Here is a 16,338-nt window from a genome sequence, read left to right as displayed (position 1 = left end):
CTTGCAAGACAAAACTCAGAAATTCTTTGAGGTTAAAATCACAAATTTGCAAGAAAAAAGTAATAACTTTACACGAAAAAAATCTTAAGTAAAAAAAAAAACCTCAAATATTATCTTAAATGTAAGTCAGAAGAACTCAGAAATACTATGATTCAAGCCTTAAATTTATGAGAAAAAAAATCTGAAAAATATTAATATTCTCTGACATTTGAGTAATAAATTTACAAGATGAAAATATTTACAAGAACAAATCTCAAATGTTCTCCAAGATTATAAAATCATAAATTTGCAAGAAAACCCCCCCCAGAAATTCTCTGAGATAAAATTAACAAAATTGCAAAAAACTTGGATATTCTCCGAGATTTAAGTGATAAATTTAAGAGAAAAAACTAGAAGGCTTTCAAATATTCCATGAGAATAAAGTCACAGTTTTTTTTAGAAAATAAATACACACATTTTCAAGAAGAAACTCATTTTTTTTCAAGATTAAAGCCACAGATTTATGAGAAAAACTCAGAAAATAGCAATGAAATCACACATCTTGTGATTCTTGTCCATTACCTACAGTGGCCCTAATATGCTGTCGTAGGTTTCTGAGACATTTTGTCTGATGGTAAGAGGATGCAGTGAAGATTATGCTATTTTTTTTTACTGGAAACTAAGATGAAGCACTTGCCTCAAAGTTCTGCTCCAATGTAATCACACTTATCAGCCAGAAATTGCACTGAAATTGTAAGCTCACCACAGTCCCTAAATGGTGGTGTAATTATAAATCCATTTAACTATTATGCTGATCCCTTAGAGACCAATACCCCCGTATGAACTCCTCCATTTTCTACAACTTAAAGCTTGATCTTACAATCTTTAACTAGACATTTCTGGAATGTGTTAGTGAGAGTCTTTGGCCGCAGTGCCTCATCAGCCCTCTCTGCTGAGGGGATGACAAAACGCTGCTGCTTCCTTTAATCTTGAAGTTCCTGTAACTCCGTCAGTGTTCCAGCACTGATCTCTGATTATGAGGAACCATTAGACAGTATACTGTACACAGACTCATGCTATCCACTCATCCTGTCGTCTTCCTTCATTTACCTCCCTCCCACGCAGTTCAAATACTTGAAGAATCTGCTGCTCGTCCACGGAGCCTGGAATTACAACCGTGTAGCCAAGTGTATCCTGTACTGCTTCTACAAGAATATTGTCCTCTACATCATCGAGGTGAGTCTCACACAGTAGCTCACAGGACTCAGTCGAGTCGTGCAGTGAACTAGATCTGAATGCAAAGCTTTGAGATTTTTTCACATTACATGATTAGGTGTAAAGGCAAAGATTCCTTGTTAGAGTTTCCATGTTTGTGTTTCACTTGACTGGCCCTTCACATTACCTGCCAGTTGGTGCAGCTCCTGGGCCAATAGTTTGAGTTTTGAAATGCCCAGACAGAATATACACAAACAAACACACACTCACAGACGCTCAGTAATGAAGGGAAAACTACACCTAATTAACAGGAAGTCTGCCATTTGAAAATCCTTGCCAGTTATTGGATCCTTGGAATATTAATCCACACAACTCATTTGAATATTTGTGAAGCCATCTCACAAGCAGTGGTACTCATTTTTCTTTCTGCCACAGGATCACATAATCATTAGGATAAGCATTAAGCCACGAGAGGCCACAGTATACAGTGATTTTACCACATATACCTGGCACTGTTTCATAAAATAAACACACAGCAACAAAACATGCAATAATTTATTGATAACAAATAATCATTCTTCTGCTAAGCTGTGTCAGCGACATTCAGCAGAATGGTTGCCAAGCAACACACAGAGGCAGTGGAAAGTGCCGGCTGTTTTAGGGCTGGGACATATGCAGATGTAGTCCATGGGACAGATGTGAAGGTCTCTGTAGCCCTGCACTAACATGATCAACTTCTCCTCAATATTCACAGACTGATATTTACAGAAGAAAGGAAAGATATTTGCCGGCTGTGATTGGTTGTTCTTCGTCACATGACAGACGTGTGCGTTGCTGCTTTTCAGAAGTTGAACTTTGTATGTCTTGGGGCGCAGACGCTTGTGCAACCATGTCCACATGACAGCAATGGATTTTAGGGTGTAAAAAACAGGGCATGTGTATTTGAGAAGTAGTAGGAAATAGGAGAAAAATGTCATCATGTTGCAGTTACGTTATGATCAAATATCTGTACTGCTAACTTTCCCCAAGCTGTCATCACTTGCCAGCGGGCTGCACTGTAACAAAGATGATATCGCTGGCAGCAAACACTTGAAAAAACTGAGCACAATAGACTACGAATAAAACTTAAAGCTAGCTTAACTTACACTGTTAACTTACCATAGATCGTTGCTGTGCTTTGTCCACTTTGGATGGAGATGAAAGGGCGGGAGATTGGACAGCAGTTATTTTTTTCAACAAAGTGATAGGACACAGTGGGTTCCCCTGCTGCTCAAATAAATATTTCAATTTGCTCTCTCTATCTTGCTGGCATCTTTGTGGTTCTTTTTCCATTTATTGAGAGTCAGCGTTGGATATTTCTGACTGCTTTTGTCCCGGGGGATGATAAATGATTCAGGCTTCAGTTTGTGGTTGCCCTGTTTAGCTCTACATCCCATATACAGCTGCTTATCAACCCAGAGTTTGTTGGCAAGACCCTCAGGTGTGTTTGGATTTTCTGATAGTCTGCCTTTGTTAAATTTCGGTGGTGAGATGTCTTGTCGTGTCTTTCTCTGCAGTTTTTTCACCACTCCAACAAAAACGTTATTGCTAGTGATAAACTCTGGATCTTTTGACAGACACCGGGGTAGACTGATCATTGATGTACCGGTTAAGCCCCGTTAAGCCAACATAACTGCTAAAATAGTAAAATGCTAGTAGTAGTAGTAGTAGTAGTAGTAGTAGTAGTAGTAAAATATGCAGAATCACAAAAAACGTAGTCCTCTTGTTGAATGGTTTTTGAGTGTTAAGCTTGAACAAAATCAAAGTTTTAAAGAACTAAATGTTCTCAAGTGTTCTCATGTTTTAGATCTCATGATTTGACGTCGAACCACAGGGCCTCTATCACAGAATTTTGTCATAATAAAGTTAAACCAGTGAATTTAAACTTGGAATTTTTAATAATCCAGGAACATCTGCCTTAGATGGAAATATATGAATGTCCCCTCATAGCCTCCTAGGTCCGCTCTCCTTGTCTATCGGTAGATGATGGTTAAGAAGGTTCGCAGACATGTTGCTCCTAACATCGGTTTGTTGGTGTGCGGTAAGTTTGATGGCATTTGACAGACACCAGACCCAGTACTGATTGCAGGTTCAGAGCCATAACCAAGAATGACCAGACAGGTTAAGTGTTTCCTATCAGCAGCAGCTTTATCATGGGAAGTGCTCCGAGGTTTTGATCTACTGCTCATGCACGTGTCTGACGGATGCAGCAACTTTGCAGCTTCTCAAAAAGTCTAAATCAGAGGTTACTACTGAGTGTTTTTACCCTACTACAGATCAAGTTTTAATAAAGAAACACTTCTGTATTGTATGTGATCTTCTTGCCTTGGAGCCAAATGCTTGTACAAATAAAATGTGCTCTTACTGCAAGTTAAATTCCAGCGCATTTCTCCAGTATACAGATTTTTAACTATCCACAGATGAGACAAAGAAGGACATATGTGAACAAAAGAAAAAGAAGGCATTTAAAGGAATGATCCCCCCCTACTCTCTACTGTTGTTGCTCGAGGGGGCCTAGTAGCCATAGAGAGCAAGTGATTTACACACTTCCTCTGCCTTTGCACTGTGAAAAGGGGACAATTCAGAGAGTGCTCCCTGGCTCTGCTATGCGGTGGTTTTAAAAAGGATCAGCCACATGTTTTTAAAATATCATCACCACATAACCTGTCATGGAAATATGAGCACTTTAAAATTGTCTTTTGTTCATCCTCTTTCTGTCACACTTGACCTCTGATCTCATTCGAGTTTACATAGCGTGGAGAATCAGTAGACTACCTTTTACATTCCAGGGTGTCTGCTTCTGGCTTATTGTGACCTGAAGTGAAAGAGGGCAGTCATCCTCCTTCCAAGCTATGACTGCAAGTTATAGGAACTGCAACTGTTTGATCGTGTTACCCTTTTCCAGATAAGGTGAAATACCAGTGGATGCAAAATGAAATTCAATTTGCAGCTAATTGAATTTTCTGTCGGCAGAAACGTTACAGAAGACATTTTGTCTGTGCCCGAATGTTGGATTTCTTTCATTATCCAGCGTGTCTTCAACAACATGAAAAGAATTTGACTGCTTAAGACTAAAAGAGGTGGCACAACTTCTAATGTATACATACCCTTTTCGTCTTTTCTTATTTTTACTCTTCGTCCTTCATTTGAATCCTGACTGGACCTGTGCACCACATTCACACCAAAACCTGTTCAAAGGTCTTCTCAACATTGTTTGTCTGTTTTTTTTAATGTGTGTCCAACCACAGCTCCTCTTTGAAACACACCAGGTCCCTTTTCAAAGCCGGCTCTTTCCTACAATTGGAACATAACATCTATAGTTCTGTCTGCAGGGCGAACTTCTTTCTAGCACACCTTTTGTTGCTCTCTGAAAACATAACTCCCCCTTCCCCCCTCGCTACGCTCCTTCAGGGGATTCAAGTAGATAATAGGACATTTCTTCACTTTTAGGCTGCTTCAATATTTCAGATGTGCCTGTTTTGTAAGACCCTGACATCTAACACACCAGACACCCCGGGGTACGGGTAAAAGCTGCATTTGTTGCACTAATAGGTTTACTTTTGTGCTGGCATGTTTTTCCCGTCGACTTCCAGGCTACCTTGCAAGGAGAGAATTGAGGATGTTGACGGGAATTTTGACTTTTTTGTTCGCGGCACCATTGTCTGGTACAGTGTGTGTTACAATCTGAAAGCCAGGACTTGGAGACTCCGTGTTTAAGCCTCTTTTCGTCTCCCTCTCTTTCCACCGGGTCTTTTAAGGAGACATAGAGTAGGAGGGTGAGGGATTCTACGGCTTTTGTGGAAGACGTGAATGCGAGCGAAACTCTTGGAACAGTTGTGTGTGATCATTCAGGATTTTCTGTGACTCTCCTAGGGTTAATTGTGAGTCAGAAAGTAAGGCTGTCACTCCAGCGGATGATTGACTGACAGCTGGAACTGCTTCAGAGTGTTTCTTTTGGCTTTCCCCACGCTGTTGATTATGGTTTGCATTCCTGCTCCTAATCAGTTAGAGAACAGTTCAACCATGATCACTCTGGAAACATGACTTGTCTATCTAATTGAAAAGGGCGGTTATAATTACTCAGATGTTTTTTAAACAGTGTGGCCCAGTGCGTAACAAACTTTAAGCAGAATTCATAACTCCCACTTTGTTACAAATTACACCATTAACCAAAGAACAGGAGAGAAAAGAATTGAATTCAGCCACATTCAAGCTGAGAGACCTTTCCAAAGGAAGCCATAGCAACTTCATTCAAATGACCGATCCAGCTGGCCACTCATGTTTGATTGACACATTGCCAGGGCGCTACAGAAGGGGCTGATGGACAAGTGGCATTTATGAGGCAATTACATGAAAGCTCATTCAGCGTGGCTCAGTGTAGTTAGAGGCGGCTCAGAGTCGCAGAGCAAAGCTCGCCGACCATTGCATGCTGAATGAAGCCACAGAGGCCGTGCCTGGCATTGTAAGGCAGCTTGTGTTTGCAGCTCCACATATTTCCAGCATATTTATCAGCTCCTTCTTTATGTGCCTCTTCATTCTTTGCTTGCTTTGTGTATGAATTCCATTAGCAATTCTGCAGTGCTAAGCTTAAGAGTATCAGGACTCACATTGTTGAGGACAAATGTCATGCTCACCCCCCCACTCCCACCCCTCCAGCCCGTAGCCACTTCTAGACCAGAGCAGCCTTGGAATCAATGATTTTTGATTCGCTGATGAATATGCAAGAAGTCTTCTTATCGGCTAGCCGCTGCCCAATCCCCCTTTTCTCAGCTCCTGCTTCCCTCCATTACTGTTTTTCACGATGTGCAGTCGGGGAGAGAGGCCAGCCACACCCCTCCGCTGAGTGGCACTCAATGAGTAGAAGAAAAGGGGAAGAAAAATCCGGCCTGGTACTTCCCCTAATGAGCAAATCAATGCATCTGTCCCTCAAGAGATGGGAGAGGGAGAAAGAGAGAGAAGCTATTGGGACCCCAAGGACCAGGCCAAAACACTCACACAGAGGCAGTTACCACATGCTATGAATAGGAGCCTTTTTTTAACTTAGCACAACAATATATCAGCCCGGAGCCTCTCATTGGGCAGAGCGGTAATTAATTCAGCAGTTTGACCTACTCACTAGCCTCTCGTTACCGTTGCTTGAGCCACGCTAATGGTTCAACCTGCCTCATGGCTCGGGCTTCATCTACACATAACCCATAGCAACGGAATGTATTTTCAGCAAGCCAAGACCCAAAACACCTAAAACTATTCTCGCACTGCCAACAGATGTACTGTACACCTCCCGATTCTCATGGTTACTGAGCCACATGGTCCCAGATTTGAGAGGAACATCCCACATGAATTCGAAAACTAGGCCCCACTCGTATAAAAGAAACAACATCATGGTAGAGTGCACCTGATGGAGAGGAGGGTTGGATCTGTGATGGGTGGGTGTGGCAGAGAGGGGAGGTGAGGGGCAGGGTCTGGGGGCATGCACATAAACACGGGCCGCGTCTATAGGCACCCACCCCCCCACCTCACCAAGGGAATGAAGGAAAGGGGGGGTGAGACAGACATTTGTTTTCATGCATATGCTTACACGATTAAATGGGAAGGGCCAGTGGCAGATTGGTATTGGTCGTGTAGAGAGTGGCAGCGGGCGGGTGGGGCCCTCAAATGGGCTTTGTCCCAATCTGAGAATTTGTAGCAGTTCATGCCTTCATAATGAAGTTAAATGAAGCGAGGAAATGCTTGGTTGGCCATGGCCAAAACACAGCACCCCTGATGTTCCCTTGACAGATCTGGTGTGAGCAAGAGCTGGTTCTGGACCACAAAGTGTCAAACTTTGATCCACTGTCAGTATGCATGCAGTTGTCAGATTGCAGTTTTTCTCCAGGTTACGTCAGAAAAATCTGCTTTACAATAATAATAAAAAAATCACATGTGCCATTTTCCCTTTAGATTCTGTATTTCAACTGTTCTGCTTGCACGCTAATGTAGTTTATATACAATACCTGGCTTCTGTCCTGATCTCAGAGGCATTGTTTTGTTCAGATAAGTATGACTAATCAAGATACGTCCACCCGAGCCTCATCTCCACCCAGCATATGGTTTACGTTACCTCTGTCTGCCTTTCCTGACACAATATATCAAAGTCGACATCATTCAGAGACCCACAGCCCTGACTCTGCCCCTATAACTAACCTCGTCTGTCACCCAGTTGTCCTCAGATGGATCAAGGGGGGAAATAGTGGGCTTGATATATGTTTGTAAGTAATCCTGTGATGAATCCAGTCGGTAATTTGCATCCTGGAGGTGGCATCTGGAGGTCTACACCTTCCCATTGTCACTCATTTGTTTTTTGATTCATTTTACTGAGGCCTCTCTGCCTTTCCTGAGTATGAAACCTGGCTAACTTAGACTAATGACCTGTTGATCACAGGTCAGCACTTCAAACAAACCCACATTAGTTTTAATATCATTTGGGTATTTATTTTTACTTGACAGGAAACATTTATTTCCCTGCTTTTCTCCCAAAACGAACATTATTACAAGATGCATCACCTGTGCAGTAATTTTAAAGATTGGTTAGCAGGAGCTGTTCACTCTTTAGTATTTTTCACTTTATAAGAGACCCTGCCATCTCTATCTGAAGTCTCTGCTGTCATGAGAAAGTGAAGAATGTAGTGTGACGGAAAAATGGATTGTTAGTCTGTAGACGCGGTGAGCCCATCGCAAATCTGATAATGGTAACCACTCACCCTCACTGTCACTAATGGGAAGCATATACTGAAAAGGCAATTAGAAAGACTACAGAGATTTAGTGTTTTCATCATCTTGTTGAAGCCTACAGTATCAAATTCATGGCTAAGTGCCTTATTGATTAAAATGACAGTAATGGGAAGGGGAGATCTGAGTATTTTGGGCATGAAACCATCCTTGTCATCTTAGTTTGTCAATGGAAATGTTAAAATCTTAAAGGGACAGTTAATCTAAAAAATCAAAAATACATATTTTTTCCCTTTTACTTGTAGTGCTATGTATCAATCTAGATTGTTTTGGTGTGAGTTGTCGAGTCTTGGAGATATCGGCCGTAGAGATGTCTGCTCTTTCTGGCCTACACAATTCAAGTAGCATTGTAATAGGCCTAACTATTAATGGCTATTTTACACATTCATAAAAAAAAAATTAAAAAAAAGGCAGTAGAAAAACCCACAACTTCACGTCCATATTGCAACGAATTGTAGGTTATTAAATCAGTGAGGTCTGCTGAAGTCTGCACCCCAAGTGGACTTTCCGAAAGTCTGCAGAATGTCCGCTTGAGGCCCCTTGTGGGCTGGATGAATTGTGGATTTGGACAGCCCTAAGCACTCCTGGACTTCCCGTCAGAATGCCCGCAAAGTCCGCAAGTCTGCAAGTGCGGTGAAGTCTGGACATTTGTATTCAGCCAAATCTTGTTGTGAGCAGTTTCATGTAGGAACTATTTTCTTGCTACCAAACGGCACCCATCAACCATATCACTGCGCAGAAGGAATCATGCATCACCTGCTAGCTCGTTTAGCACCACTGAGCTAGCTAACTTTACAGCTCAGCTGAGGAGGACACTATTAATGTTTACATCTTGTGCTGTTATGAGCATGAGCCTCTCGTCCATGAGTAGGTGCTCGTTTCCTTCAGCGCAGTGATTCAGTTGGTGGGTGTAGTTTGGTAGAAAGAAAATACTTCACAACAAGGGCTATAGATTACATTTGGTAACAAGTTCATGATTTCTGGAAAAATACATTGCTGTTGAGTTTTGCAAATGTATTTTTTTGGCGCTTTGAGCTCCACAAGCCAAGTGCCATCTAGTTCCATTATACCGGAGAGAAGGCAGACATCTGTACGGCTGATATCTTCAGCACTCAGCAACTCACACGAAAACAATCTAGATTGATAAAAAGCACTACAGGTACAAGGAACAATATGTATTTTTAGTTCTGGGCGTGAACTGTCACTGTTAATATAAACTGTATGTTAGAAAGAGTTGTTGCACCATTTTTGCTTTCTGTGCTTATTTTCATGTCTCTTACTCTTTCTTCGTGTGATTTTGTCTCCCTTAGATCTGGTTTGCATTCGTCAATGGCTTCTCAGGCCAGATCCTGTTTGAACGCTGGTGCATCGGCTTGTACAACGTGGTGAGTGTTAATGAAATGTACTCTCTAATGAGCCCATTTTACTCCTTTACCCCATCACTCTCTGAGATAGAGCTGATTTGCCGTGGTGTGCCAAAACTGATCCCTGTATTGCGTGACTATGTCATCAACGTCTTGGAAAATGTCTGCATTATTTATGACCTGTTGTCAAGTCCATATTCCCTCTGTGCCCTAAACTATGTACTGAATACAAAAGAACAACAGCTTTGCTTGCCCCAAAGAGCGTAGTTAGCACGGGCAGCCACGTTTGAATGATAAAAAGAATAGGAAGAATGGAGCAGCAACTGAGAGGGCTGCTGATGTAGGGGGTCCCACAGGGCTCTATAATGGGACCACTCCTAATGAACTCATATTTCATATCTGTCATGAATTAAGTAGAAGTAAAACATGTGCATCTGCAAGTCTGATCTTTAATACCATGCCGTTAAGCCCACAAGGAGTTGATATGTAACTTTAAACTGTTTATTAAAATCAACTCAATTCAATAAACAAAAAATGAATGAGAGAAGTGCGAAGTGAGATTTCCCCACATTCCTGATTGGCCTCAAATGGAAGTAATTTATGGGAGGGACAAACTGTCAAGTGAGAAGGACATTTCCACAGCCCTGCCTCTTGCATTCATTTCATAATAAACCACCACCTTAGAAGCAGTAGTGTATTTGGGGGGTGGGAAGAGGATTCAGTCTTTCACTTCATCCAAAAACGGAGGGAATTCCTCCGGCTCAGTGGGAGTCTGTCGGAAGCAGTGGGCTGAATCCGCCTCTCAATGGAGATCTTCCTGGGCCTGGCTCTGAATAAGAAAGGAGCCCAGTGGAGCATGTCCTGTGGCCCGCTGGTCCTGCAGACTGAGGCCCGCAGACTCCCACTCCAGATGGGCCTTCGGGGAACTCACACCAACTGACCCACTGAGCCCCCCAGCTACACAATACCATGAGTCCTCTCTCAGCAGCTGCTATACAGAACAACATTACAACACCACTAAGAAATTACACTTTAGCTGAGCCTAAATACCTGCTTCTTAGTCAAGAGCATCGCAGATGTTCATTGGAGATGAGTTTTGCATATGAACAGACTTGAAGCATGACGAATCAAAATAAGAAACCCTGAAGGGTTTTAAGGTCAGTGGTCTTCAATGATGTAAGATAATGAAGGGGGACAGTGGAGAACAATATGAAGCAAATTCGTCTATAAATGTAACATTGGGTGGCAATGATGAAGACAAGAGGCATCTGTCCTAAGTTTGAAACAATTAGATGTTAGATTCAAAGATTCTACAGTAGTTTCACAGTGTTTATTTTTTAATTTGGTCAAGTTTGCAAAGTGATTTTGTCTAAATATTACCTGTAAACCTAAAGTGTGCAGAAAGTCAGAAATACAAAGTGCAGATGAATAAGTTTAATAAGAATTAAATTGAGCCACACTTTTCTATATGCACTATAAATGCTCAAAAAAAAAGCAGTCTCAGAAACCAGTGACTATCAGTTTCACAAAAAAGATTCTGGGGGCTGCTGTTTATTTATTGTTAGGCAATATAAAGCTAAATCATCATCAGACGATAGCTGATGGGTTCCAAGATTGCCTTTCAACCATTGCGTTTCGCCTCTCCACACTGACTGTTCACCTGCTGTTCAAACGTAATTGGTCAGTACTACTCAAACTAGGCACAGAAACCAGAGCACTTCTGATACGAAAATCTCCACCCACTGCCCACAGATTCTGCGCACATATACAGAATCTGTTTATTCAGATCATAAAAAGTTATCATGCTGACCTTTTTAGTTGAGATTATTTTGTCACACTTGCTTCTCCCAAGATTAAAATTGATATTCATGCCTAATAGTGGATGAGACAAGGTGTTTTGAATGTCATCACTTCTGAGCTCAGAACAATAAAGAAGGTGATCATATGTGTCGGTTTCATTTGTTGGAAAATGAAATATTTGTGTGAAACATAAAGTAATCGGAGTTCATCTGTAATTTAACCACTCATGTCTCTGCGTGTCTGTGTGTGTTTTTCTTGTGCAGATCTTCACTGCTCTGCCTCCTCTCACACTGGGAATATTTGAGCGCTCCTGCAGGAAAGAGAACATGCTGAAATACCCAGAGCTCTACAAAACCTCCCAGAATGCAATGGGCTTTAACACCAAGGTAATACTAGTTTCTATTTCTACTAGTTTCTAGTAGATGACTGACTTCTCACTGCGGTCATCTTAGGTGCTATATCGTAGGCAACTGGACTTGCTTAAGTTTCTTGAAGACGTTTCATGTTGATGCTTCTTCAGTTTTGAAGAACTAATGAAGCTCCTTGGGTGAGAGTTAAAACGTCTTCAAGAAACTTAAGCAAGTTCAGTTGCCTACAATATAGGACTTAATATTACCATGACCTGGATGACTGAGAATCTTCTTCTTCTTCATCTCCAACTTGTTGTTCTCACTGTGGTGTTTTTGTTGCACTTTTCGTTTTAAATCTTTTCTGGTCTATGTCCCGCTCTGTGTAGCTACAGTAACATAATTTCTTCGTATTTAGCTCACATGTTTTTCTAAATTTAGTGCAGTATTGAAAGCAAATGTTCCTGAGTTGTGAGGAACTGGTATTCAGTTAATATTTGGTATATATTTTAGTGCTCCCGGTCTGTTGCCATGGTCTAATTTACTGTTTACATACTTTATATGTGTTTATGTTCAACGTCATGTGTCACCAAACACTCACAGACCTGGTAATTTTCCATTCTATCATCTAAAATTACAAATGAATGTTGTGCTCCACCTAACAAACGAAAAGGTCAAATGTTCCAGCTCTTACAACCAATTAACATCAAATTAATGCCACAAGACGTTCCTGTCGTGTTGTTGTTCGGGACTGATGCATCTCCCGTGTCAGTGACCTGGCAGCTGTAGTCGCCCGGTCTCCAGTCGTAGCCTGGCTTGGCCTGGCTTGACCTATTCTGTCTGGTTGCCGGGGCCGTCCGTTAGCTTTCCCCCGCTGGTAATAAAGATGTCTCCTCCTTTCTCCATGCTGAGCCAGAGCCCTGGACCCTCCTCACAGGCGTGGTGACCTGGTTAGCACAGCATGGAGGTGGATTAAAGACGGATTGGCCATGGCGGTCAGGGGCAAGGAAGGTCAGATGGGTTGGGGGATGCAGCAGAAAGAATCGGGGTGAAAAAGGAGGGAATAGAGAGAGCATGCTGTTATTGTGTGACAGCGTTTGTTGCGGAAAATTATGCAATTTGTTTAAGTGAGGAAGTTGTTTGTTCTCGGAGCAGAGCTGTCAGATTGAGTTTAACCCACTGAGCTGCCATCTTCAGTTTCACTGAGCAGGACAACTTACTTCTGTTGACAGTTTTCAGATTGACAGAGCAAAGTATGAGGTTCACGCCATGATTTATCAATAATAAAAATAATTGTAGCCCTTAGAGCTGCAACAATTAATCAGTCTTGTCATCAACTATTATATTAATCACGTTCTAATTTGATAATTGATTAATCAGTTTGAGTGATTTTTAAGGACAAAGAAGTCCAAATTCTCTGATTAAAGCCTCTTAAATGTGATTATTTTCTGGTTTCTTTCCTCCTCTATGACATTAAACTGAATATCTTTGGATTGTGGACAAAACAAGACATTTAAAGACGTCAGCTTGGGCTTTAGAAAACATCAATATTTTTCACCATTTTCTGACATTTTATAGACCAAATAACTGACTAGTTAATCGAAAAAATAATTGAGAGATTAATCAACAACAAAAAAATAAAGTAATGATAAAAATAATAAAAAATAATACAAATGAAAATAATTTAAAAAATGATAACAAGCATGCAATAATAAAATCATTTTTAAAAATGTTAGTTGCAGCCCTACAAAATGTCACAGCTGCCCTATTGACTGAAAATAATGTATGTGAGCAAGTCTCTCCCAGAGCTGTTATTGCAAACTCTACAGAAAACACGTGAGATTATAAACTCAGGCTTGATTAATGAACATCCTACAGGTCATTACGTGAGTTAATGTTAGTAAATCAGTACTTGTTAAAGCCTGGATTGTTTTTAGAGGTCATTTAGTGGTAAAACAGACACACTAAATACATGGTGTTTGTGTCAGGAGTTGACAGCATCAGACAATGTCTTTATTCCATCAGTTATACAGCAGATCAGAGATATTTATCCTCACAGCTGCTGATTTAATCCAGAATTTTGTTTGATTTCTGTTGTGGGACAGATTTTCCCTTCATTAACTTTTTTATGAAGACTTCATTACCTTTACGTGCCAGAAAAGGGTCACAAAAGTATGCGTCTGATAGTTAGACGCAAATGAACCTCAATTTTGTTTGGGCCACATTTTCCAAGACCCATAAATGATGACTCGGCCAGGTCAGCAGGTTGTTTTTGCTGGCTTGTCCACTCTTTTCCCGAGATATTTTCCTTGCAGCTGGCCTGAGGCAAGGCGAGAAAATCCAGCAGGAATTTGGCCCCTCGAAGCCTGTCTTTCTGCACGCCTGGCTCTTTTGTACACAACAGATACTGTCTTTGTGAATTAAAGCTGTTTGTGTTGAGGTGAGAGAAGGGAGTGACCGCGGGTGTTAGAAACTCGAGGCGTGGCTTCCACTGTGTCGCCGTTCACTTTTAATTACGTATTCCTGACACTTGAGTCCCTCTAATAAACAGGCTCCCCTTCATGTGGTCGTACCAATTACAGCAGTTTACCAGCAACTATCACCTCTCATACACCACCTTTTATATTCCACTGTTTCTTTCCCTTTTTACGTCACTGGTTCAGAAACAGGAATGGGTGGGTAGCTCTGGAAATATTTGGCTCAATATTAATTACCAGCATTCATGCTTTTTTTTTTTTTTTTTGGCAATTAGGAGTTCCACAAAGGGCAGAATCTTTACAGGACAGACCGGGCATTCATTCGGCAAGGATCCCTAGCAACTTGCTGGGATACAAGGGAAAGAAAGGGAGCAGGGTGGCTGGAGGGGTGAAAGGGAGGATCCCACTGTGACAAATGATTATGAACATTTATTGATTTCATTAGCATTCATTATTGTTGAGGGGAAATTTGGGCTTGTTTGCACCCCCACGGCGTGTTGGGATATTTGAGGAGGAGGGTGAGGGAGAGCTGTCGGTGGGAGGCTAATTGGCATAAACATGTAATTGTAACATTAGTGATAATTTAGTCCACATTTGACCACAGAGACAGAAGGGTGGGGGGTTGGCTTTGGTCAGCCCTCGCTCAGTGTATTGGGTTTTGTGTACACAGTGGGAGGGTGAGGTAATCCTGGGTGGGGGGTGACTGCTACGGGACTTTGTTTGGTCGATAGGAAAGGTGAGGAGGTCGTGCCACAGAGGCCAAGGTGTATTACAAAGACTCAAAGTCTAGAACAAGACTTTTTCTTTAACTGTACCCTGTCCTGCTCTGCTCCTCTCCTCCTCCTCCTCGTTTTTCACGTCCTTTCCTGGCACCATCTTGGAACAACCCCACAGTGCAGAGCAGGACTAATAGTTATTCCAAAACGACTCAAATCCCAAGAAAGTTTGACTCTCAGGGTGTCCAGTGTGTCTCGAGTAAGCCATGTTTTATGTTTTACTGACAGATTTGCTGAAGTTGTTGAAAAGGTTTGTTTTGAAGAAAGCGAGCCTCTAACTATTCGTCTGCCAAGAACAGATGATTAAAAAGAGGCCAAAGATTAAAATGTGATGTTTTTTCTGTTTTTATTTTTCCCCCGTCAGCCGTTTGCTCTCTCGGTTTGACGAATTTTCAGCTCTCAGAAGTTAACACCGACGTCTGGGTCAGCACAGGGAGGAAAAAGGGGGCACGAATGTGGAGCGGTTTTTTGGCAGAATAGATTTCACGGCTGTTTCATGCTACATCGCCCATTAGTGTTTTGTTTGGCTCCGGTGTTGCATAATGTAAATTTGAAACAAGGTGGTTTTGGAGTGGGAGTATTGATTTAAAAGACTCATCCAAAGTCTGCATGCTTGCACACACAGACACACACGCAGACTGCGGTCCACACCGCGATTTTCCAGGCCCTTAATAATTACCATGAAAACAGTTTAATCTCTGTCAGGCCTGTCAGTCTCCCTGTGTGTGTTTCTAGACTGATTTCTGCTTGTTTAAACTCTCCTGTCATTTATTTCTACACCAGTTAAAATTCTCACATGAAAGGGCCGAAGCCTAATGAAATGCAATGAGAGGAAACCCTCACACTAGCAGCACGTATATTAATGTTGTATAATGTTCTCTTCATCAAGGCCAGGATGTGCATTCCACAGTGTCTTATACTTTTTTATTTGACTCTGTGAAACACGGTATAATCTTCGTAAAATAAAAAAGAAGTTAAAACGTGCACTGATGTTGTCCACTTGCCTTTCACCGCTCGTACACACACTCAGCAGCCTCTCTCTCCCCCATAACACACACAGAGGATATACAACGTGTCTGTCAGCGGGGTGGCCATTCAGCGAGGAGGCCCCGACAAAACCGCCACTTAGCCTAGCGCTGGGCTGGCACAAAAGGCCCAGGTCAGGGGTCACTTGGAAGGCTGGAGCTCCCCACACCCTTTTCTCATGCTTTTTTTTCTCTCTCTGTCTCCCTCTCTCTTCTTTGAATCTCCTGCCGCCTCCAACAACCCCCCACCCCTCTCATCCTCCCTGCCTCCTTCCCCTCCATCCTTCTCCCCTCTTCTCTTTTTTTTTTTTTTTGCAGGTCTTCTGGGCCCATTGTCTGAACGGCCTCTTCCACTCCGTCATCCTCTTCTGGTTCCCCCTTAAAGCCTTCCAGCATGGTAAGTAGCTCCCAGAGACTCCGCCACGGCCCTCGGTGGACTCGCAGGATGAAGAGGGAGGACAGTCAAACACACATACTTTGTCTCAATTAGTTCTCTCTTCAACCGTCCAGTCATGAATTACAAACGTGTGTGCGAGAGAGACACACAC

The 16,338-nt window shown here is 42.0% G+C and overlaps 1 protein-coding gene across 3 annotated transcripts in view; it reads left to right on the top strand.

Annotated features, from left to right (window-relative positions):
* Positions 1–16,338, top strand: part of atp8a1 (ATPase phospholipid transporting 8A1) — a 146,096-nt gene that overhangs the window by 101,961 nt on the left and 27,797 nt on the right. For all 3 annotated transcript variants that reach the window (XM_050041623.1, XM_050041624.1, XM_050041625.1), the window contains 4 exons: positions 1,105–1,215; positions 9,312–9,386; positions 11,429–11,551; positions 16,109–16,187. In XM_050041623.1, coding sequence (XP_049897580.1) covers positions 1,105–1,215; positions 9,312–9,386; positions 11,429–11,551; positions 16,109–16,187 — 388 coding nt within the window. The remainder of the gene's footprint in view (positions 1–1,104; positions 1,216–9,311; positions 9,387–11,428; positions 11,552–16,108; positions 16,188–16,338) is intronic.

The sequence above is a fragment of the Epinephelus moara genome, chromosome 4 (genome assembly GCF_006386435.1).
Source record: "Epinephelus moara isolate mb chromosome 4, YSFRI_EMoa_1.0, whole genome shotgun sequence".
In the NCBI taxonomy this organism is placed as follows: domain Eukaryota; kingdom Metazoa; phylum Chordata; class Actinopteri; order Perciformes; family Serranidae; genus Epinephelus; species Epinephelus moara.
Note: the sequence above shows the minus strand (reverse complement) of the source record. Positions and strands in the feature narration are given on the sequence as shown.